The sequence below is a fragment of the Manacus vitellinus genome, unplaced genomic scaffold (assembly GCF_001715985.3).
Source record: "Manacus vitellinus isolate BGI_N305 unplaced genomic scaffold, ASM171598v3 scaffold_81_pilon, whole genome shotgun sequence".
NCBI lineage: Eukaryota > Metazoa > Chordata > Aves > Passeriformes > Pipridae > Manacus > Manacus vitellinus.
Window position 1 is genome coordinate 1,169,720 of NW_021940822.1, and position 23,816 is coordinate 1,193,535.

The 23,816-nt window shown below is 48.8% G+C and overlaps 1 protein-coding gene across 3 annotated transcripts; it reads left to right on the plus strand.

Annotated features, from left to right (window-relative positions):
* Window positions 1–94: 94 nt before the first annotated feature.
* On the plus strand, window positions 95–22,227 carry KLHDC3 (kelch domain containing 3). Of its 3 annotated transcripts, none has more exons than XM_018085450.1 (11): window positions 95–114; window positions 7,705–7,940; window positions 10,155–10,331; window positions 12,504–12,619; window positions 13,987–14,058; window positions 14,284–14,497; window positions 14,777–14,863; window positions 16,161–16,269; window positions 20,837–20,910; window positions 21,294–21,372; window positions 21,592–22,227. In XM_018085450.1, exons 2-11 carry the CDS (start codon window positions 7,787–7,789, stop codon window positions 21,656–21,658), a joined length of 1,149 nt encoding a protein of 382 aa, XP_017940939.1. In that variant the 5' UTR covers window positions 95–114; window positions 7,705–7,786; the 3' UTR covers window positions 21,659–22,227. The 3 variants fall into 3 exon arrangements, with proteins under 3 accessions (XP_017940939.1, XP_017940937.1, XP_017940938.1); XM_018085448.1 differs by lacking the exon at window positions 95–114 and adding an exon at window positions 1,406–1,466; XM_018085449.2 differs by lacking the exon at window positions 95–114 and adding an exon at window positions 4,658–4,786.
* The last annotated feature ends 1,589 nt before the right edge of the window (window positions 22,228–23,816 follow it).

Below are 23,816 nucleotides of genomic sequence, written 5' to 3' on the forward strand. Positions count from 1 at the left end.
AGTAAGTCCTATGAGGAGCGGCTGAGGGAGCTGGGGGCGTTCAGCCTGGAGAAAAGGAGGCTCAGGGGAGACCTTCTCAATCTGTACAACTCCCTGAAAGGAGGTTGTAGCCAGGTGAGGGACGGTCTCTTCTCCCAGGTAACAAGTGACAGGTCAAGAGGAAATGGCTTCAAGCTGCACCAAGGAAGGCTTAGATTGGATATTTTAAAAAATTCTTCATGGAAAAGGCCAGGCACTGGAACAGGCTACCCAGGGAAGTAGTTGAATCACCATCTCTACGTGTTCAAAAACCACATAGATGTGGCATTTTCAGGACATGGCTTAGTGGTGGGTCTGGTGGTGTTGACTTAATGGCTGGACTCAGTGATCTTGGTGGTCCTCTCCAACCTTAAAGGATTCTGTGACCTTACCCATCCCTCTCCTCCCCTGGCGTGTCAGGGAGGCTGCCCTTCTGCTTCTCACCCTGGCATAACCTCCACCGTGCCTTCTCTCTCCATCTCTATGGGCTCATCTGGTTTCAGCCCGTTTACGCTTTCACCCAGTCTTGGCCATGTTGGCAGGTGTGGGGCTGTGTGCCTGGTCCTCCCCAGCCCTGTGCACCAGGCAGAGGGAAGGCTGGCACCTGTGAGCCTGCCATGTGTGTGTCCAAGCCTAGCGGAACACTGCCTGGGGATTCGTGTCGATGGAACAGCAGGTGCAGAGGAGGAGAGGAAACGAGTGCGGTCCTGCATAAAGCAAAAAACGCCACACTAGCTGTTAGCTCAGCTTTCCTGAGCCTGGTTCTTCCCAAGGGCTGCCCTTGGCATGGCAGAAACGGCTTGACATGCTGAGACAAATTCCTGGGGGAGAGGGGGTCAAGCAATATCTCCGGTGTTTAGGCGTGCTCCATAGAGAAGCAGCGGTGGGTTTTGGAAGGCAAGGTAAAGAAGAGAAGTCAGCTCAGTAGGTGCAGAATCTCACCTGGGCTTTGGCCAAAAGTAAGTCAGCAGTGGGCAAAATATTTGGTCAGAAATAAGGAGGTGGTGAGGCTGTCTGCAGGGAGGGACATTGAAATAAATTTCTGCCTGAGTAGCATGGTCCGGGATTCCCGTGGCTAACATGAGCTTCCAGATCAGTCTCAGTTAACGAGCTCAGGGGCTGTTCTAGCACCGTCTAGTTTACTGGTGCTGGAATTGCACTGTGACTGTCCAAGCTGCTGAATGTGCAAGCTTGCAGTTTCACACTGCCTTAGCATAAATAGTCAAAGCATCAGATAAATGTCAAGCATTAGTGAAGAAAGCGGGTTGTTCCTGTGCTATCTCTAACAGTATGTTGGATGTGCTTGAAATAGAACTGTCTATATGGACTGCTGTGAGCTGGCTGGGCTATTTTAAGTGTTACTAAACCTTGTGGCTGGTGGTGTCTTTTGGGAGACGGGACTGAGGCAGCCACACGGTAGGATTTGCTCTCTGGAGTGGCTTTGCAGGGTCAGTATGCTGCTCTGCTTGGGGTGCAGCTGTAATTCTGGGGGTGACAGAGCGAGTCCTTGAAAATCTAGACCACTTTCTGCTGGGTTTCCCCCCCTTGCTGTGGGAATTGACAGCAGCAAGGCTAATCTGAGCAGCTTTTAGAAATGGCTCTAGGTTTCTTCCTGTGTGCATAGAGGAATGTGAACTCCCTTTGTGCAAAGAAGTGGATCCATGCATATATGGTTTTGTTCTAAAATTATCACCTGGCTACTGTCTGTGGAGATGCTCAGTAGCGTTTTATCTTGAATGAAGTGTTTTCATAACTGATTGTAGGTATTGAAAATAGTGAGTCTAAAGCCAATAGAATAAACAGGTGAAAAATCTGACTAAAAACTATGATTACTGGATTGGGGTTTTGTTGGGTTTTTTTGTTCGTTTGTTTGGAGTTTTTTCCTATCTATGCCACTGTGCTCAAGTCACCACAACAGTTTTGAAGATATGCTAGTGAGAAATTATTGAGTGATTTTTCTGGTGATCTCAGACATCTATATGCTGTGCTGGTAGGCTCTTGTGAGGTGTAAGCTGGAGCAGTTGGGATGAAGGTTGTTTCAGGCATTAAGTGTATCTTCAGACACCAGCACAGCCAGAGATTTAGGAATGTTGTCTATAGGTGCTGTATTCAAAGGATGCAGAGCTGCCTTAAATCTGATTTTTCTCTTGCTTAGCAGTGAAGTGCTCCAGGTGAATTGCTGTGCTCCCTATGCTGGAAGTCAGCACTGACAAGGAACAAGGGAGATGCTAAAGGACATCCGTAGCCATTTCTCTGTTAAGGATGTGTGAGTTTCTACTTGTGCTCAGGTACCAGCCTGACTGCAGCAACAGAGCCAGTCTGAGGTCACCCCATGGCTGTTGTTGCACCACTTACTCTGGAAGTGTGTACCTGGGCTTGTGGTGCTGTGCATAGTCAGTGGTGGGATCCAGGCATTTCTGTGGGACCACACCTGGTTATTTTGACCGCTTTTTAATTTTAGCCTCCATGTGCTTTGTGGTAGAGGAACAACTCATTGCTGGACTCACTTAATTTCCATCATCATCAGGTACTTCAACAGTAGGTGAAGTGTATCCTCATTTTTAGAAATGCTCTTCTTCCTGGCAGTTAATGACAGGACCTACCAGGGTTTCAAAATTCTCTGTGCTTGACTGTATCTCTGGATAGATTACGGCAGACCAGGGAAATGAGGAGTTGTGGACATTGCATGATTGCTGCCTGTATGACTGCAAAAATCAAAGAGTTTTTGGAGAGGTGAAGTGAGGAGCTGATGTGCATCAGTGGAAGCAAACAGTGGCTTGAAAAGAAGCGTGTGTGCCCTTCTGCGAAGGAGACCCTGAGTGTGTGTGTACGTTGCTTTTTCCAGTTGAGATTGGTGGAACAGAGGCAGCTGGAGCTTCCTCACCTAAGGTGAGCAAATGTATGCTGAGCTAGCAAAGCATGTGGGAGTGCACTTTCCTGGGTTTTGTTTCACCTAGAAAATGAAACTTCTCTCATTGTATAACAAACACGTGCTTGTTTTGATGGAGCTTTTTGGTCTCCATTTATGGTCAGTTCCTGGGGGTATTGGGCCATGATTCCACCTGGTCATGCTGAATCAGTCAAAGGAGATGCCTCAGGCCTTCAACCAGCCTCTACTATGGGCAGAGATGAAGTGTGGTGGCTGCTCTAAAAGAGGTGCAGCTCTGGGGAGAAGTGGCTCAGCAGGATCCAGAAAAGGGACACATGCTTAGTTCAGTGTCTGCACAAATCCATGTAGAAGGCAATCCTTCTCTTTCACTGCTGACTTCTGTGATTTAAATGATCCAGCTTAATTTTTCTATGGTGCAAAAGCCCTTTTCTCTGATCCGTGGTACATGTTAGTGTCACTATCTGTGTCTTTGCTTTGAAAAAGCACCCGGTTTGCCTGAGATGGACCTGAACAAGCTCGAGAAGTGGGCCCTGGGGAACCTCATGAGGTTCAACAAGGCCAAGGGCAAGGTGCTAACCCAGGGCAACCCCTGGTACTGATACAAGCTGTGGGGTGAAGGAATTGAAAGCAGCCCTGAGAAGGACTTAGCAGAACTGGTAGATGAAAAGCTGGACATGACCCAGCAATGTGCACTCACAGCCCAGAAAGCCAACGACACCCTGGGCTGCGTCAAAAGCAATGTGTCCAGCAGGTCGAGGGGAGGTGATTCTGCCCCTCTGCTCTGCTCTGGTGAGACCCACCTGGAGTGCTGCACCCAGCTCTGAAGCCCCCAGTACAAGAAAGGCATGGAACTGTTGGAGCAGGTCCAGAGGAGGGCTGTGAAAATGATCAGAGGGCTGGAGCACCTCTCCTGTGAGGAAAGGCTGAGAGAGCTGGGGTTGTTCATCCCGGAGAAGAGAAGGCTCCAGGGTGACCTTTATGGTGGCCTTTCAGTGACTAAAAGGGGCCTATAGGAAAGCTGGAGAGGGACTTTTCGCAAGGGCATGTAGCCATAGAAAAAGGAGGGGAATGGCTTTAAACTGAAAGAGGGCTTTAGATTAGATGTTAGGAAGAAATTCTTTAGTGTGAGAGTGGTGAGGCACGGGAACAGGTTGCCCAAAGAAGTTGTGGATGTCCCTGGAAGTGTTCAAGGCCAGCTTGGATAGGGCTTTGAGCAACCTGGTCTAGTGGAAGGTATCCCTGCCTATGGCAGTGGGGTCGGAACTGGATATCTTTAGGGTCTCATCCAAACCCAAACCATTTTGTGATTCTGTGTGCCACCTCCTGCAGCCAGTGCCCTCCCAGTTCTCTAATACAATTTGCCACTGTCTTACCAATATTTCTGTGTTTTGTAGCCTACATATGTGTTATTAGTGTCCTAGATGAGAAATCACAGGATGTATTTTGCATGATCTAATGTTGTACAAATGGGGGAAATTGTTAGTAAATTATTTCCTATCAGTTTTTCTGTTTTCATCTTTCCCTGGCTGTGTCCTATGTGATCTTTAAAGAAACCTAATGCACAGCTTAATGTCAAGTGTATTAATGCCTCCTATTAAGAAGTCCTCATAGGAATGAGGTTGAAAAGTGGTATATTTATGTCATCACTTATATCATATAAATTATCATTGGAAATCAAAACTTGAAATGGAACTTAACAGTGTGCATGATTGTAGGACAGAAAACAGTTTTTTCTCAAAATATGTGTATCATATTTGCAGACAGTGCACAGTGGGGACTAGCGGGAGGAAAACTGGCTTTGAGCAGAAGACTGGTCTAATGAAACAATTCCAAAAAAGGCAGGATCGGAGAGTCTGGAGCTGGCTGCAGAAAGCATGGGTAGGAGTGTGGGGAGGTATCCTTAGGAGACAGGGCTGTGCAGGGAGGAGAGGGGGAGGACCTGGGCTGGCTGGAAAGGGGTGAGCAACAGTTTCAGGATAGGGCTGTGTCTAGTGACAGAAGAGGAAGATGGGAGTCTGGATTGATGCTTTTATTACAGTGTGGAGGAGAGCACTTGGGTTTGGAAAAACCGTGGCAGCTTGTTAAATCCTGTGTTTTCCCATGCCTTTTAATACATTGCTGTAAAGATTGCTTTACACTTCTGGTTGTTCTCTTTTCATGAAGTGTTCAAATGAGTGTTTGCATTCTGTGGCTCTGAGGAGGTGCAGCAGGAGGCTGTGCTGGCAGAGCTCTGTGTTTACTCTGAAGGGGTATCCCTGGCCCAAGCCAAGGGGAAGCACAGCCAACTTCAACCCCATTGGCCTCGCCACCACCCTGGACCTGCCTGTCACCTGGGAAGGGCTTATCTTGGGAACAACTTTCTCAGTAGTTGTAGGAAACAACGTTTCAACATTATTGCTATAAGCTCAGCATCTTTCCTGCAGTGCCACAGGCAGGGCCTGGAGCTGTTTCTCAGTGGCCCATCTTGGGTGTGCTGCCTTCTGATCTGAGTGAGGAAACTGTTGGGGGAGGGTGGCCGGCTCCTGTGGCAGTGACAGGACCAGCGTCCTGCTCTGGCAGCAGTGAGCTCCTTTCACCTGACTTGAGTGAACTCCCAAGGGTGAGGAAGAGTTTTCCCAGCCCTTCTGACAAAAAAGCAGGGGGCTTGGTATGATGCCTGCTTGCCATGCCAGGCATCTGTGCTTCTCCACACAAGGAACCAAGCAGAGAACTTAGAAGTAAGATTCATCCTCTTGGTCTTTCTGGATCAAGCTCAGTCTGAAGGGTGTTGAAAATATTGATGCTGGTGATAAAGTCCACTTAAGCTCCTTTGCAGAATCACTTAACCAAGAAGAGATTTTGAGGAAAACATTGGTTAGATTTTTCAGGAGTAACTTTTGATTGAGGCAGAAAACAGATATAGAAATGTGAAGCCTTCAAAATAGCTTGAAAGGTGACTTTGGTGGGCTCCATGGAAACTGGTCTATTCTGTAGCTTTGCAGAGAACTTACACAAGTGTGCTGCCTGGCTTTAAAAAAGTAGTAACTTGAAAAACAAAACCCAAACTTGCTAGATCTGAAATTGAAGCATGGCTGGTAGGAGACAAGGGCTGTTCCTGGGCCCTTCTGGAGCACCTCTGCTGGAGAAAAGTTTGATGTGACTTTCTGGGTTATTAACTGCAATTTAGGTTAGGGTAGGTGCTGCACGAAGAAGTTTGCAGGTTTGCAGGAGGGACTCCTTGGTCTGCGCTCATCTGTTACAGGAAGGCTTCAGGATGCTCTCTGTTGGGCTTTGCACATCCTTTTGTTGTAACTTTCAGGTACAGAGCATGCTCTGGCTGCCAGTCTTTATTTTGAAAACAACTTGAAAAAGAAATAACTTTAAAAAGAAGCTACTCAATTTTTTATGAGATTTGCGAGTTCTGGAATGAGGTGACTGATTACTGGATGGTTTTGAACTGTCTGTACAATGAGTGGATGAAGCTGGAAGCCTGAGCTCTGCCCCATGCCAGGAGCTCCCTGTTGGTGGCATCTCTGACTCTTTACATGGGTGGGGATAAAATGGGAGTGTGTGGGTGGGCCAGGCGCTGTGGTGGTCAGGCTGTTGATGGACCTGGTTGTGAGCAGTGGTTACACTTGACTGAAGGGTGGGGGCGCTGCCCCTTTTGCTGCCCTCCAGCTACTTCAGAAAACTTGAAAGAGGAAACTTCTCCTTGTGAAAGCTCGCTGCTTTCCAAAAAGAAAAGGGGCAGAGTTTAGGAATTTTATGTATGCGTAGGAATTTTAGAACTTATTCAGAAGCATCCCCAAATTTCTTTGGATTCTGCAAGTGCAAAAACTGGGCGTGGGGTAGGAGTGTGCTGACTGCATCTTTCAATAACCTAGAACCAAGAAATAAGAAAAGACAGTTTTATTTATGCTGTTTGAAACACTGACATATATTCTAATGGCTGTTTTTCAGTTGGGAGAAAACTGTTAAAAATCAAACTGACCTGCTTTTTCAGAAGCGCCCAGGCTCTGCTCTAGATTCTAAGATCCAAAGGAGAATCTCTGCAAGAATGAAGTGTGGTGACTTTTCTAAGATATGATCTAAGCCATCTGTTTGAGGAATGAAGCATATCAGTTGCTTAAAAGAGATATGATGTTACAGAATTTTCATAGTTATGCCTGGATTTGCTGTGGGAGAAAAAGGCCTTTTCTGAGCATTAGCAAAGAGCTTTCTACCTAGATTAGGGGTTTTCTGCTCTCTCGTGTCTGATTAGATTGGACCGTAGGGCTCCAATCAGTGAGGCCAAATGGTGGTGTCGTCATCCACCCCCATAATGGCAAGTTGCTTGCTTTTTGTGGGGGTGGTTCTTTGAAGGTTTTTTTGTTGGGTGTTTTAATATTTTCCTCTGTTGTTTCTTACAACTGATCCAAAGAGCATGCTCTCTTCCCTCTGGCTCTGTTCTTTTCACCTTCACAGTTGGCTCTCACTGTGTTTTCATTCATGCAGACAAATGGTTCTGACATGTACATGATGTGTGCATGACCAGGGCACGGCCAGGCATGCTGCACTTGGCTGCCTTCGCCCAAGGTGTTTGGCTTGGGCTGCCTATACAGCCACCCTGAGGGTTTTTTGTATGTGAGGGCATCTCTGCCTGCTCCTCTGAGCCTTGCTCAGGTTATGATACCTGCCCTGTATCCCCTTTCTGAGGTGAGAGTAAAACTGTCTCCAGTTGGGATGCAGATGAATGAGGATACAGCAATGTAACCTTTGTAGCTGGATTCAAGGAAGATCTGCGAGATGGATCACGTTATTTTATCATTCTCTCTCAGAGCCAGGTGACATAGTGGTGGCCCAGGAAGCATGTGGCTGTGGCACTGGGGGCCCTGAAGACCGTCTGGCTTGCAGGGAGGAATGCTACGGTGGGCAGTGCACTTGGAAGGTGGGCCACGGAGGGTGAACCACGCAGCCGTGGCTGTCGGACACAAGGTCTATTCCTTTGGCGGATATTGTTCTGGAGAAGACTATGAGACTCTGCGGCAGATCGACGTCCACGTTTTTAATGCAGGTAAATGTGTCCTTGTGGTGTGCAAAGGAGTTGGCTTGCTGGGCTCAATTATTAGTTTTCTTGCCTGCTTCTGCCTAAGGTGTTACACTGTAACATGCTGTCTGACTGTAATTTCCAAAAAAATTATCAGAGTAGATGGGAGCCTCTTTCCTTGTGCAGCCTTGTATTTTCAGCTTCAGAGGCAGGGCACAGAGGTGCTGTAGTTCAGCAGACTGCTGGGGTAAGGACTCACTAGAAGTAGCCACATAGCCATGTTTTGTCCTTGTTCTCTGTGAATGCCAGGTGCAAAGAAGTGATATCTAGCTGGTTCAGGTTCCCCCTCCAGGTCCATGCTCAGCTCATGTGGAAGGAGTAGGGTGGGAGCCAGTGCACTCAGTTAAGACTGCAGGTTTAGGCTCTTGAGCTGTTTCCCTGTGGGGGCACCTGACAACTGCTGCCAACATGATGGAGTCCATAGGGGCACGTGGCTGGGATGGAGGCCTTCCCATTTTGGTAGCAGCTATCACGCAGATTCACAACATAGCTTAGAAAAGCATCTGGAACTAGAGGCATTTGTGTAGGGTAGCCAGTACCTGTCATGAGGCTGAGTTGGAGTCATGGCTGTCCTGGCAGAGGCTGTATTTGTTGATTCAGTGCTTTTCGAACTGAAAAGGTTACTGAGTTGGTCCATGAAATATTTCCCTGTAATTAGGCAGGTGGTTGAAAAACTGCAGAGGTGCTTGGATGGGTCCAGCTAAACAGAGCCAAGAAAGAGAACCAATGACCAGTTTTGCAGACTGAACGGCATGCTGAATTCTCTGCTAACACCCATGTCACGTGTAGATAAAGGTAGTTAGCAATGAATTCACTTCTTTAAGACTGATGTGTGCAGCAGGGATAAAGGCATTGGTTACACAGAGTTGCCAAGGTGACCTGCTCAAGAGGAGAGTGTAGCTCAGGATCCTGTAAACAAAGACATTCTTCTCTGTCCAGAGAGACTGGACTTTCACACTCAACACAGTTGAATGTTGTATCTTGTAGAATGTGCCAGTAGAGCACCATTCTTATGGGGAAGCATAATTACTGTGTCCAAAGGAATGCTCTTGCATTGTTTTCTCTTGTTACCACTCCCAAATATTATAAGTGTCGTGATGCTGCAGCCACCATGTGGGAGGTGGCAGTGGCTTCCCAAGCCCTTGCTCAGTTAGCATTGTCAGGTTCCAGTGCTAAAGCCAAAATACCAGATTTTGATTGGTCTCTTTCAGTCTTCCAAAGATGAAGACTGTATTTTAGGTAGGAAGCATCCTATGTAGCTTGACTTTAGCATTGGATGTGCTTCCTCAGTGCCTTTTCTGCCAGTGGAGTAAATGCCTACCTTTTAAGATGGCCGACCTTTTCCCTTTCCCTGTGTTAGAATTTCAGAGGAACTATAGTTTTCTGCTATATTTTATGTTAGCTCCACATAGAGAACAAATGGCCATGTAACACTTGCTGTTACTCCTGCACTGTCATTAAACCCTGTAAATACCTGTTGACTGCTCTGGCTACTGCTGAACACAACACGCAGGCTGCCAGTAAGGAGAACCTGTAATTACAAGGAACTCTGATTTAGTAACACAAAGTTAGCAGGGAGAACTTGGGTATAGATAGGCAAGAAGGGAGAATACAGTATAATAGGAGACAGACAGCTATCTCATCTATAGCTTGAGAAACAAAACAAAAGCAAACAAACCCTGTTCCTGCAAAGCTGCTGTCTTGCTTTACTTAAACTACACTTCTGCAAGTCCAAGTGATGCCTTCAGGTATGTTCCCTTGCATGTTACTGCAGTGAATTATTCCCATGCTGCTCATTCTTCCAGCTTTGAGTCTCTTCAACAATGTCACTAGCTTGGAGCATTGACTGCATTCACTGTCATCTCTGCACTTTTTCTTTTTCCTTTCCCTATTTTTTTGTGTGTGCTGTATCTTCACTCACAGTCTAGGATGAGCCAGAGCCTTTTCAATGATGTGCTGCAGAACAGAGCCTATTTCTGTATAGACTCCTCTGCTCCTCCAGAGGACCTCCTTCTATATTTCTTAATTAGCTACTATTGGTGTCAGACACAGCTTTCTCTTGTTTACTTGACTACTTCTGCATCTCGTCATGGGGAAAAAAAGCTCCGTGAGGATGGGTTATGACCTGAGAGCAATGTAGCAGGCTTAGCATTTGACATGGGCTCAAACTTGTGTTTTCAGTGTCTCTGCGCTGGATCAAGTTGCCTCCAGTGTGGACAAACAGCCGAGACCACGTGAGAGAGGTGCCCTACATGAGGTATGGGCACTCAGCAGTGCTCATCGATGACACTGTCTACATATGGGGTGGTCGCAACGACACAGAAGGAGCCTGCAATGTGCTCTATGCTTTTGATGTCAGTAAGTTCCAGCTTCTCACTCTTCCTTGTCATAACTGTTGTTGATCAGACCTTCTCTCTGCCACACCACACTGCTCCCCAGCTTTTTCCCATCCCTCAGTGACAGTTTGGAGGAAATGGTGTCACAGGCTGTTTCAGCAGTTTTAGAAGGGAAGCAGTGTGGCCATTGTCTCTACATACTTGAATCTCTGTAAAAGCCTTTGAACAGAGGTTACTGATCTTGTCTAATAGTCAAAATGGTTTTAATTTTTCTATCACCTTTGCGTGCACTTTCTGAAAGTAGCTATGACTGAAACGTTCTCTCTGTGTGATTTATTATTCCTTAACTGTGGCAAAGGTTGCAGCAAGAAGGGACTAGAGCTCTTGAGGATTGCAGTTCCTCTCCAGTGTGGTTCTTCTTTCTGAAAACATGAAGGAGAGTAAGGAATAAAACATAGGAGTAGTGAGGGACAGAATGGCAAAATAAGGGAAGGCATGAATCAAGTTAGATAAACCTGAAGAATAAACTCCTTGGACCTTCTGGTTGACTTCTCCATAGCATTGATGGAGCATCTTTGAAGAAAAGGCACCATCAGAAACTGGGTGGACACAAGTGTCAGGAAAGGATTCTGGAGGCAAGTCCATCTAAATAGTGATCAGTAAATGTCTTCCTGGACTTGGAAGGAAACTGCTTGCTCTAGTGCTTGGTCATGGGCTCTCTTCTTTACTAGGAAATATCTTAGAGCTTGGGTCACAGGGTTTCCTTCTTCCCATGACACATGCAGCTGAGAAGCCATCAGTAAACCTCTGCCTACACAGAGGCATTGTAGTGGGAACTGCCTGATCTCCCTGCCAACTCCTGCACTTTAGCATTATGTGAAAATTAGCAGGCCAGACTTCAGTCCTAATCCAAACCCTCTGCAGCTGTCTGTACACACTGAACCCTACCATTCCTGGAAAGCAAGAGTGGCAGTCACAGTCCCACGTCTGTAGTGTAAGTTCCACTGAAAAGTCACATTGGGCTGGATAAAGTCCTGTTTGAGTGCAGTTTTGTCCCTCAGGTGCTGAGCACAAGTCGAGGTCTTTTCCATCTCTAATTTGACATATTGCACTTGGATGAGCTGTTGCTGTTATCATATAACTGGCCTTGGAAGCAGCTCCGTGAAGGAAAGGAACTTGATAGCCACTGGACCTTTCTCAGTAGAGGCTGCCCAGGGGTTCTGTTGACCTCGCAAGACCCTTTGTGTAGTTCCAAATGGAGTATAGGTGGATAGCTGTGTCTGCAGGCCAAGTTCAGAGAAGTTATCCTCATGAAGAATGTTGCTTTGGCTCCAGTGTTACGACTTCCTGAAATAAGCACTGCTTTTGACAGCTAACAGCAGTTAGGGAGGATGGGGGGAATGTCTCCTGCTGCCTTGAGGCTTATCTGTGCCTCTCAGGGCTCTTGGAACAGGTGCCTGTTTGTGCTTGGCAGTGAGTCGCTGGCTTAGCTCCATATTGCCCTGGCATGCAGAACAGCTCTGGCTGGATTTAAAGTCATGCCCTAAATCAAGCGAACCCTTGGAGTATGCAGGCTAAAGGGCTGAATCTGGTTGGTGTAGGCTCACAAGGAGCACTGTGAAGGGTGGAAAGTGAGGAAGCCTCCCCTTGGAGAGGGGATGAGAATGTAAAAAGTGGAGCAGAAAATATAAGGAGAGCTGCACTGCAGAGGTGGGGATGTGCATGGCAATTTGTGACTAAGTGACTTCTGCCTGCATTTGAGAGCTATTTTTCCTGAGTCAGTTAGTCAGCATCTCCATGCCATGAGTTCAGTTGAGCCACTTAGCATTATTATTACTTCATTGTAATTGAAACTGTAAATGCAGAGCTGGTAAGTGACTCACAAGTATGCTTTGCAAGAGATTCAGCAAAAATAATGTTGCTCAAGTAGTGCTATACTACTCACAGTTAAAATGAGAGCTCTTTATCAGGTCAGGCAGTAGGTGGCCATGCCCAGAGGCTGAGTCCTCTGTCTCTGTGCCCCTCTGTGAAGACTCGGGCAGGTAGCCTTGCCTGAAGAAGCTTGCAGCTTCTCCAGCAGAGCAGATACTGTGTGAGAAAGAGAGAAGGATTTCTGTCTTAGAAATTAACAGTAGTAAAGAGCTATCCCATCCCAACACCTACTGCGTTTTCTCAGCCTCTTGTTTTGTTTCAGACACGCACAAGTGGTTTACACCAAAGGTGTCTGGAATGGTCCCAGGAGCAAGAGATGGGCACTCAGCTTGTGTCCTGGCAAAGAGCATGTTTATCTTTGGAGGCTATGAACAGCTGGTGAGTAGTCTCTGTAACTGTTAATTGGTGAGCCCTTGGGAAAAGAGGGTGTTGATACCCAGGACACTGGTAGAGGCAGGATATGGGGGCGTATTGGTATTCATAGTTGCTTTCATTTTGTAACTTAGCAAAGTCATGGCATTAATACCCAGGTTATGCTCACTGTTTTGTGGAGAAAATGGTTAGAAAAGCAAGCCTAAAAAAATGGTGATTTTTTTTTTTCTTTTACAAAACATATTTACCATAAAGAGGTAAAAATATAAATATTTTTATATATAATTTTTATGACTCATTTCTCAGCCAAATTTTGATAGATAAATACACATAGTTTTTAATAAATATATACTGATGTACATTTATTTCAATTTTCTGGCTGAAAAATGAGCCAGAAAAATCACTTACCAGTGTCCGTGGTGTTGCCAGGAGGTTTGTCTTAGTCTGGTGCATGTTCCCTGTAGTCCGTACCTGCTCTGGCATCTTGTTGATCTCCTCCAGCAAACACCTGGTTGACCTCCTGTTAAGCATACCCTGAGTCAGTCATCCTGCAATAGCTGTTAGTGTGCCTAATGATCTTTTGAGCAAATCTTTATCCTCTGATCTTAAGAAATGGGAAAATATCATTTCAACCTATCACCAGGCTCCAGAAAAGCTGCGCAAAGTCACATCTGTTTATTTGGAAGAAAGCTGGGGCTCTGTTACAGCAGTCTCTGGGTTATTCGCCCTTTTCTGAGGACAATGGCATGCCAAATCCATGATCTTGATTACAGCAGCAGGAGCAGTTCAAATGTGGCTTGTTTTTAACCAAGACCAAATAAGCCTCTGACTGTCTTGCTGTTCTCTCCCCTACCTGGAAGAGCAGGAGTCCACATTGTTTATGTGAGTGCAATCTCTTCCAGGCAGCTAGCTGCAGATGGCTTTTGTGGGACCTCAGAACCCAGAGTATATTTGTTCCTGTATGTTTAGCTACCCAGAAGTAATCTTAGCTTCTACCTCTCATTGGGTGGCCTTACCAGAGCCAGTTTGCCTGTCCTGTTAGTGCCTTTTTCTTCTATTGCTTACATGGAGAGGAGGCAGGTTTCTGCTGTGAATGTATTGTGTGCAGGACAGTCTTTGGGGGAGGAACAGATCATCAAATAAATGGGAAAGCTGCAGGAAGAGACAGGACACCTTTGAGAATAAATGGGCTTTGCCTTCCTCTTGTTAAGTGATAAGTATGCTGCCTGACATTTTGGAGCCATCACCTTATCTCTTAGGAGGTACTGACTCCAAAGAGATGTTCCAGGTCTATAGAACAGCATCCTTCCTGGGACCAGATGTGACCAGACTTCTCAGTCCCTTTGTGACCAGGCTGCTCTGCTGTCTTTCAGGCTGACTGCTTTTCAAACGATATCCATAAATTGGACACCACAAATATGATGTGGACTTTAATCTCTGCCAAGGTCAGTATCTGCTTTTCACTGTGGTTTGGGGAGGAAGTCTTGCATTTGCTGTTCTCTGGGGTAGCTGCCCACACTTGTCTCACAGCTTCTGTCTGGTGTGGCAGGAATCTGCAGGATGGGAAGTTCTCCAGGAGAAGGCAGCCACCCAACTTCCCCGTCAAGATGTGTCATCTGCCGGGGTAATCTGCATTCTTTCTCTTGTTCTGTTTTACTCTGTCCCTTCAGGGTACTCCAGCTCGCTGGAGAGACTTCCATTCAGCTACAATCATTGGAACAAAGATGTACGTATTTGGTGGCAGAGCTGATCGTTTTGGGCCATTTCACTCCAACAATGAGATCTACTGTAACCGCATTAAAGTATTTGATACAGAAACAAACTCCTGGCTGGACTCTCCTCCAACTCCTGTGCTGCCTGAAGGCCGGCGGAGCCATTCAGCATGTGAGTGTGGGTCTGCTGAGGGTGGAGGATGGTGGAAGGAAATTTCTGCCTGCGTTAGAAGGACTGTCTGGTCTGTTGGATCGAGATGTGGGTTAGCAAGGGGTGCACTAAGCCCAGTTTCTGTGGAAAGCTGCTGCCCCCTGAAAAGCCTTGCACATAACCCTGCACGTGAAGGTGACTTAAGCGAAGGTGAACAACCAGCACCACTTTGCTTTGTGTTTGATGTTGGGTCAGAGACCTGCTGGGTGGCACACTGATGTCTGTGCTTATTCCCTACAGTCAGCTACAATGGGGAACTGTATGTATTTGGTGGCTACAATGCACGCCTGAACAGACACTTCCATGACCTCTGGAAATTCAATCCAGGTATTTATGCTTTTAACTTGTTGCAGTGATAGTGCTCCAGGCCCTTAGGCAAGTGAGCGCTCAGAGGAGCTTACTCTCCAAGGAGTACTGCTTGAGGGGAAATTTCTCTTCTGATAGCACTGACAGGAACTTGCTACTGTGCTTGGGACCCCTGTTCCTCCTCAGGATGTTTCCAAATCTCAGTTAGAAAGTAGAAGAGAAGGTATTGCTGACAGACATAGTTCGTTGGAAAACTTTGTCTTGTTCTTAAATATGCAGAAATACTGGCAGAAGAGAAAATAGGAAGAAGCAATGGGGTTAGAGGAGGGAGAGAGCTGGGGAAACCGTTCAACTTGAGCTGCAGGATCATCATACCACACTCTCTTGGTACCACGTCAAACTGTGCTGCAGAAGGGGTGTTCTTCAGCTGGTACCCTGAATATCACACTGAATATCTCAGTCGACTGAGCTGTTTTGGGGTCCTCAGTCCTCAGGCGCTTTTCGCAGTCATTAGACTGATTTTGTTTGCTAATTGCTTTGCATAGTAAAGTTAACTGAGAGCAGCCAACTTGCTGCTCCCTAAACTGATCCGTGAGCTAGTGTCTGAGCTCCTGAAGATTTGAGTGCTGCATTAGTCACCCCCCAGCATCCTTGCCACAGAAAGCAGCAAAGGCTGCGGTTTCCACCTCATTCAGTTCCCCACTCCCTCCTCCCGCCGCTCAGCTGTCCCCAGCAGCCTCCCCTCTGCCAGGATGCTCAGTGATCGCAGACTGCCAGCAGATGGAGCTCGTTCCTGGGTCTCCCTTCTCCAGATCCGGACCGCAGCAGGGTGCCGGGGAAGGGCTGCCTGACTGCTCCTGCAGCTCATCCCTGTGCAGCTCCCCATGAAGTCCGACCCGCTGCCGTGGCAGCCCGTGGGTCCTGGCGCTGAGCCTTTGCAACTGAAAGGCCTTGACTGGGCTTTGAGCAACTTGGTCTAGTGTGAGGTGTCCCTGCCCATGGCAGGGGGGTTGTAATGAAATGATCTTTAAGGTCCCTTTCAACCCAAACCATTCTATGACATGACCTGTAAGTGCTGTCTCAGCAGGCAGAACTTCAGGACTCTGGCATTTAAATGACACTTTAGTAACAACCTCATAGAAGTGCATCATTTTGCCACTAGTGAGGAGGTCAAGGGGAAAAGGTGGATATTGGCTAGTTGGTGTGGGAGGGGCAGTGGGCCACAGGTTTTCCTGTGATGTTTAAATCCATAACCTGCTTATACATGGTCTTGGTCAGGCTCTTGTGACAAGGTGGTGCACTCTGTTCTTCTGGTTAGTTTCTCTTTCTTGGAGGAAGATTGAACCCAAGGGGAAAGGCCCATGTCCTCGACGCCGGCAGTGCTGCTGCAGAGTGGGGGACAAAATCATTCTGTTTGGAGGCACCAGGTGAGTTGTGTGGTGAGGCTCCGTGAGAGGTTTTGCCATTCCCTTCAGCACAGTGTCCCTCCACACTCTGCCGCATGCAGAGTCAGATGGACTTCAAAGTTACGTGGCAACTGTCCATCTATCTGACAAGTGTAAGCAATCGTGTACATCGGGGCTCCTCTGGAAAAAAGCCATGGAGGAGACTGAAGGTGTCACGTAGCTTGTAAAGCACCCGACGACAAGCTGTCTGGTACACACAGAGACAGAAGTGTGTAACGTTATTCTGGTAGGGTTGTGCAGTGGTCAAGCTTTCTGTGAAAAAGGTAGTGGGGATGAGGGAGGAGATCCTGCCATCAGAAGGACACGTCTTAGTCTGCTGTGTTGTAGCAGACTTCACACTGACTTATCCTTGCCTATGTGGTGCCCTGATTCTCCCACCAGAGTTTCTTTCTTCCGTTGGCAAGTGTGGGTTTTGCTAAGTTGCAGTGGGATGTTGGCTCAGCTGGGAGCTGTTTGAGGAGCCTATACACATGACAAGACAACGTTTCTTCTTGTGCCATTGTTCCTTAGCAACACTTCCATTCACAAGAGGAACCTGGTGTTATGAATTTAGCTGTCAAACACTGGAAGTGATACTGTCAGGGTGCAGGGCAGCTGGATGTAGCCAAGAGCCTTAGCAGCTGCTAAAAGAAAGGAAGTGGCCCATCACCAGGACATACTCTATGCTCTCTAGAATGACAAATTGCAGCTCCAGAGCACAGGCCTGTTTCCCACTATCCACCTTGCAGAGACAGTTTAAGTGCTTTGAACCCTCTGCATGGTTTGGAAACCTTTAGGGCTTTCTCTGGGACTCTGGCAGCAGCTTTTTGAGAATGGTTCTGAAGACTGGGGCAGAGGACCATACATACAGGTTCTGCTGATGGCCTGACCATACCAATGTGTGATAGGGTGAAGGGCCTTCAGCTTCCAGAGATTCGGGGGGGGGCTGCTTAGTTGTAGGATGTCTGTGTGGCTGTGAGGGAGTGCTTAGTGCAGGCGAGGTATGCAGAGGTGCTGAGTTTATCCAGTTACCTCAAGTGATACTGGTGCTGCTCAGTACAGAAGCAGGCTTGGTAGAACTTTATGGTAGCTTTGGATGGTCCCAGATGTTGCAGTGTATGTAGATTTGTGTTACAGCAGCAGCTGAACTCTGATGTTAAACCTTGGCACTCCTAGGAAATGTGAGCAAACCACAAAGAATTTGACACCAGCTTTTTGGAGTTTGGTCTGCCCTTGCCAGGCAATGCATCAGTGCCTTGTCTTCTCCACTGAATCACTTCAGAATTCAACTTGTTTCTTAATTCAGGCTCAAAACCAATACAGGCATGTTCATCAGCACTAGTGTGGGGTAGGAAGAGCTGCAGGCAGCCAGGAATGCAGCCTGCTTGAACTGGAGGGAGGGTCTGGCAAGCTGGGGAAGTGGGAGATGGGGGTGGGGACCATGCTCGCTTCCTGTAATAGTTATCAGGTGTGTTCTGAAGCTGCCTGGCAAGATAAGAAGTTTTTCCAGGAAGTCATTGTAATGGAGAACTCCCAGTGGTCTGCCTCCTGACCTGTGCTCCCCTGGCTGGGAAGGGGGAGGGGGCTCGCATACTGCAGGAGATCCAGCAGGATTCCTTGGAGGGTGAGCTCTCAGGCTCAGCTTCCTAGCTGGCAATGCTGGGGCATAGACAGGCAAAACCCCTTTGTGTCCTGCCTGCTCTTAACAGGACTCACACGTCCTGTAGACTGTTGAAGAGGCACTTCTGCAGGCTGCCTGCTCATATGGCATCCAAATGCTTTGTTTCTTTTGTAGTCCTGCCCAGAGCCTGGTCTTTTTGCCCCAGCTGTGGTCTCTCACTGTGCCCAGGAGCAATCTATCACTTATGTCCCGTTTAAGTGACCAGGAAGCTCAGTGTTCCCATTAGCTGTGTCACAGTTGTGGCCCTGGTCTGGTTTCCTCCCAAACTCACCAACATTTTGGCGTGCAGAGACCATCTACAAGGGAGAAGGAATGCTATAAAGCAGAGTTTTGCTGAACAGATGAAATAGCTGAACAGATGAGAGATGCCAATCCAGATTTGTCTCGAGGCTGTGTTTTCCCTGACAAGGCTTAGAAATGCCTGGCTCTGGTGAGGGAGTAAGGGCTCTCGCTGAGTGCTTAGTGCAGGGAGCATTGTTTTGCAGCTGGAACAATCCATTTTGCTGACAAAGGCATGCCCTGCTGCCTGGGAGTTGCAGCTCTCCTGGTCTTGAACTCCAGGCTTACCCTGCTACTTGCCTTTTGGTGATTAAAACCACAGATGTGGTGCCTGCTGGCTTTCCTTTGATAGATAAGGGATGGTCTAGGGTTTCCTGTGACGTGGATGTGAGATTAGATTGTTGTGTGGTAAGCACACAGGGGCGGAATTAAAGGGGCTCTTGCCTGTATCCGGGCAGATGGGTCCCATCAGCAGCAGGTCTTCTCTGACAGCAGGGAGCTGTGTGCTGCAGTTTAGCCTGGGGTTATGGGAACCTGGGGAGGCAGGTACTGCCTCATGTCCTATGGGAAGTGAAGCTTAGTGGGTCATAGACAGGTGATACTGGGGCAAGAAGTCACTGCATGAGGTCATTCCTAGCTAAGCAGTGAGGGCACCCTAAATTGGTTCATCACAAACCAAAGTAGGACTTAAACCACCTTTTCTTTCTTTTAAATTCTCCAAACAACCGTCAGCCATGGGAGTGCTTTCCCCTGCTCCAGGCACTACTGTTCCAGCACAGGCAGTCTCTCTGTGCTAAGGGACGTTCAGTTTTTTCTCAGGTGCTTTGGCTATTCCATCAAGACCATGGAGGCAGGAAACTATAAGTGAGACTGTCTGTTCCCTAGAAATGCCTGAAGTCATAGTTCCTCATTAGCTTTCCAGGACCAGCATCAGATGGGAGTATCGGCAAATTGGAATTGGTTTAAAATGACTGCTGCACTGCTCAGTGCTCAGTTACAGTCCTCTGAAATGCTGTCCCCATTTTGGCGCAACTAGGGAGCTGTGGCTGGAGCCCAAAGTGATTCCTGAGTTGGACTGAGAAATGTCTGTGCTTGCCCTGCCATGCAGATGTTTCCCATCTGCTTTCTCTACACTCTTCTTACAGCATCTCAATGGCCAAGCTGAAATAACTGCAGTAGATCTTAGCTATGTGAAGAGTGATGGACAGCGTGTGCCTGGGCAGAATCTGTTTTAAACCTTGTGCTGTTGTGCTTGGCCACACAACTTCAGCTCATGCAGCAGAACCCAAAACCAGCCCAGCTGCTGGCCTAGGAACACAAGCTATTAAAATAGTATGTTTTCCTGGCTGTCACCATCTCTGGAGACAGGTCATGGTTCCTGTCATCTGTGGCCCAGATGCACAACTAGAGATCTTGGCAAAAAGTCCTCTTGGGTCTCCAACTTATCTCTCCTACCTCATTAGGGACACCAGCTCAGCTTTTTGGTCTTTGTAGTTTGTCAGTATGTAGTGTCAGATTCTTCCTAGATCAAATGCCTGTCCCATGTGATGTTTTCCCAAATCCTTGTATTTCACAGTGCTTCCCATGCCTTCCCTTGGCTGTGAGGCAAAGCTGGCCTGAGGTCTGTAGAAAGCACAGTGTGGGCTGTGTAATGCTGCCCCTTGTGGTGTTTGGGACCAGGTGGGGATGGGCTGACCCTGCCTGCTTGGAAAGTTTGATCTGTATGTGTCTCCTGACGTTACTAGGGCAGCCTTCCATGATACAGCACAGCTGAGAAGCTGGTTAGTCTCCAGCACTGAACTGATTCTCCAGGTGATGCCAGCCTGTCTGGCCCTGGCAGCTGTGGAGCAGCCCATGGGGCCTGTTTATCTCATAAGGAGCGGGACAAAGGCTTGTGCAAGCATGTGTGCCTACCTTCAGGAGCTGCTGTGACATCCCTTCTCCAGCCTGATCAGTGTCATTCTCAGCCTTGTCTTGGGGATCGGCTCTGCCTCTCTGAGTGGAGCTCTTTGGAGGGTTGGATCCACTGAAATTGCTGAGCGAATAGAGCCTTGAAATGCCTCAGTTATGGAGGCAGCTGTTTGCCATCACTTTCCTAGTGTCTTGGGGGGGTGGGTGCCACTTTTCCAGGGAAGTCCCCAGGGCTGCTCACTTGTTGGAGAGCAGTTTGAGAGGTACATGGAGAAGGAAGAGAGTGAAACCAGTTAGAGGCTGGTCAATTGTACAAGAAGGGAAAAGGATTGTTCCCTGCAGTGTGGGACCTGCGTTTGGAGGTGCAGCAAAGTAACAGAGGCTGGCAAGGTGAGGGGGAGGTTCACAGCTGGAATCATCATGGTCATCTGTGAGAAGGAGGCAGATCCCCCATCCCTTGCTTGCAAGGGAGATGGTGTGTGTTTTTGCTCTCTGGCTCTGTGTGGCTCTGCCTACTCTGCGAGGAACTGTGAGAGTGATGACTGAGTGCTGCTGGGGGCATCAGAGGGGCAGGAGGGATGAGACTTGCTCAGCCCTTGGGGAGCCCAAGGGACTGTAATTGGTGTAAAAAAAAATAAAATTTGGCACTGATTGACACATTGTGCTTGGTTTCTGCAGCCCATCTCCAGAGGAGGGAATGGGTGATGAATTCGACCTGATGGATCACTCAGATCTCTACATCCTCGACTTCAGTACGTGAGCACTCCCTGCCCAGCCTGTACCTCTTGCCACAAGATGCCCTGTGAGCAGGCCCTGCTGTGAAGCACCATACTGTGCCCTACGTGGCTCCAGGTGCCTGTATCCCAGAGCCAAACAGCTGTCTCTGACAAGTATACATGGCTTAAGGCAGACCAGCCAGAGGTGCAGCTGTGTGTCATGCACTCCTGCACACATACTTCTTTGTGGCAGCATAGAAAACTGCTCCAGATGGTCCCTGGTATGCATTCTGCCTTGTCCCTGAGAGGGATGGCCAGGGTGCTCCGCCCTGTTTCCTGTGGCACCAATTGCATGATGCTGGACCCCCCCCATGGTGTCCAGATGAGGACTGCTGTGGCTAACTGCCCTCTTTCCACAGGCCCCAGTCTAAAGACGCTGTGTAAGCTAGCAGTGATTCAGTACAGCCTGGACCAGTCCTGCCTTCCCCATGACATCAGGTATGGTGTGCCTTGCTGGGAGGTCACCTTGTGGGTGATCCCTGTCCTTAGGGTGCTCCAGCCCTGGCTGAGGTCTGCCTAGGGCCTTCCTTGGCACTGTGCAGCTTTGGGGCAGGCTGGGCTGGAGACTACAGCTGAGGCTGATGTGAAGCAAAGCTGCTCCAGCCCTGGGCGCTGTGTTTGTGCTTTCTCTTAGTGTGTCCCTTTGGTGTGTTACAGATGGGAGCTCTCGGCCATGACAACAAACAGCACCATCAGTCGCCCCATTGTCTCCAACCAGGGCTGATGCCGACTCGTCCCTCTACCACCCTGCCCTCGCCCCTCCACACATTGACCTCTTGCTCCACTGCCTGCATGAATTTTTAGCCCTTTCAAGCAAGGAAGGTGTGAGCTCAGTTTGTCTTGCCCTAGCCAGGCCTCCCTCTGCCCTTGTCATGCTTTGGGCAGCACAAGTGTACAGGCAGAGCTGGCCACTGGGGAAAAAAACTGGCTGGCCCCAGCAGCACAGCTGTGACCCCTCTCCTTGCTGATGGCTCCAGCGTCTTCCTTCCCTTTGCCTGTGGAACTGCAGCTGTGCTGTCCGGTCCCCGGCCACTTTCCAAGGGCCTGAATCAACTTTTACCACCAGCCATGGCCTTGGGGTTGACCTCAGGCTATGAACTGTTCCTGCATTGCCTCAAGAGAGCAGGAACCTCTACACCTGCTCCTGCCAGCACTGACCAACTTCCTGGCACTGGATGACAGGCCCCAGCTCCAAGCTGAGCCCAATGTGGAGGGCTGGGCCCAGCTGGACTCTCTGCCCAGATCCAATTGTAAAACAGCAATCGGGGGCAGTTTTATAAATTCTGAGGCAGACATGGTTTCTGCTGCTGTGTGTGTCCTAGCAGGTGAACTGGGGGAGAGAGGGTGTGAGAGAGGAGAGACTGAACCAAGTGCTTTCCCCCAAAGCTGCAGGCCAGCAGTGGCTTGTGGCAGCAGCAGGCTCTGGCTGGTGTGAGCCCTGGCTGAGGTGGCAGAAGGAAAGCTGGGCCCTCCACAGCAGCACTGCCCTGGTGTACCTGCCTCCTGCCCAGGGCTGTGCTGCCTTGCCAAGAGGACAGGGAAGAAAGTGGTGTACATCTCCTGGGCTGTGCTGCCTCAGAAAGGTGGATGCCCTGTTGCTTCCTGCTTCAGGGCTGGAGATGGAGTGGTGCCTGGGACAGTCTTCCCAGGTGGCACAGAGCACTGTGCTCAAGCCCCTTTCTGTGGATGTGCGGTGTCTGATGTGAAGAGGAGCTCCCATGGCAACTGTAGTGAGGCTAATGCAGGGACAGCATTAGCCCAGGGAAGCACTCATGGTGTTTCCTGGGCAGCTGAGATGACTGCAGCCGCATGCCAGGAATGGGTGGCAGAGGGCCTAGGCTGTCTGCCCTGCCCTGAGGGCTGGCACACAGCCAGAGTCAAATGCTGCTCATCCAGCAGCACAAGGTTGCGTGGGTGCCTGGGCTCCTTGACCTGCAGGGGTGGCCAATGTGGGCACAATGGAGCAGTCTGGAGTGGCACAAGAGTGGTGAAAACCCCGTGGCAGGAGAACAGAAGGCACCTCAATTGTGACAAGAGCTTGTTCTTCATGCACTGGCAGCTCACCGTGGTGGGTGATTAGCATCAGTGGCAGCCTGGGGCCTGGAGGGAGACAGGTGTGCTGACAGTACATCTGGCTCAGGGAGAACAACCCCAGCCTCGGCTCCTCCTTTGTGGTCCTTGGCACCTGCAGATTACTTGTGAGGGCTGGGTGGACATCTACCCTCTGCTGTGCAGCAGCTCTAACTCCTCAAATCAACTGCTTCAGCCACAGGCTCTCTCTCAAGCTGTGAAATGAAATAGTGATTTTTTGCCATGGCATCCCCTCTCCCAGCACTGAAGCACCAAGCTTACTGTCCTTGCAGGATGCCAGGCACCAGGAAACACCCACAGACCACACAGACTTGCTGGGCTGGGTAATGTGGTGCTGAGCAGAGGCTCCCCAAGGGTGCTCTCAATTCTGTCCATGAATGGCTGTCACTGGGGCTTGTCTGGAAAGAATCACAATCTCTACACCATCAAGTGGAGACAACAGACCCTAGAAAGGCTCAGCACCCCATGTCAGTTGCCTCTAGGAGAGCAAACCTTTGGTGGGGAAAAGGCCTCTCTGGGAAGAAAAGAATGGGGTCACCAACACCCCAATCTCCTTGAAGGGTCCTCTTGGGTTCAGGGGTGCTGTGGCCCTGACTCCCTCTGCCAGGACCCTGCTGCAGGCCTGAGCATGGGAAATTCTCACTGTCTTGGTCCAGATATCTTCAGTGCATTTTCTTGGCTTATCAGCTCCTTCTCACAGCACCCAGCTCACCAGTGATGCTGGAGAGCAGCTGCCAGGCAGGCAGACTAGACACAGAACCTTCTGCTGAGGTGGCAGCAGCTGTGGGCCA

Coding starts and splice junctions, on each gene's coding strand:
- KLHDC3 (XM_018085450.1), top strand. CDS start 7,787: ATGCTACGGTGGGCAGTGCACTTGGAAGGTGGGCCACGGAGGGTGAAC. Junction 12,620..13,986: donor TTGGAGGCTATGAACAGCTG/GTGAGTAGTCTC, acceptor GCTGTCTTTCAG/GCTGACTGCTTTTCAAACGA. Junction 21,373..21,591: donor TGCCTTCCCCATGACATCAG/GTATGGTGTGCC, acceptor GGTGTGTTACAG/ATGGGAGCTCTCGGCCATGA.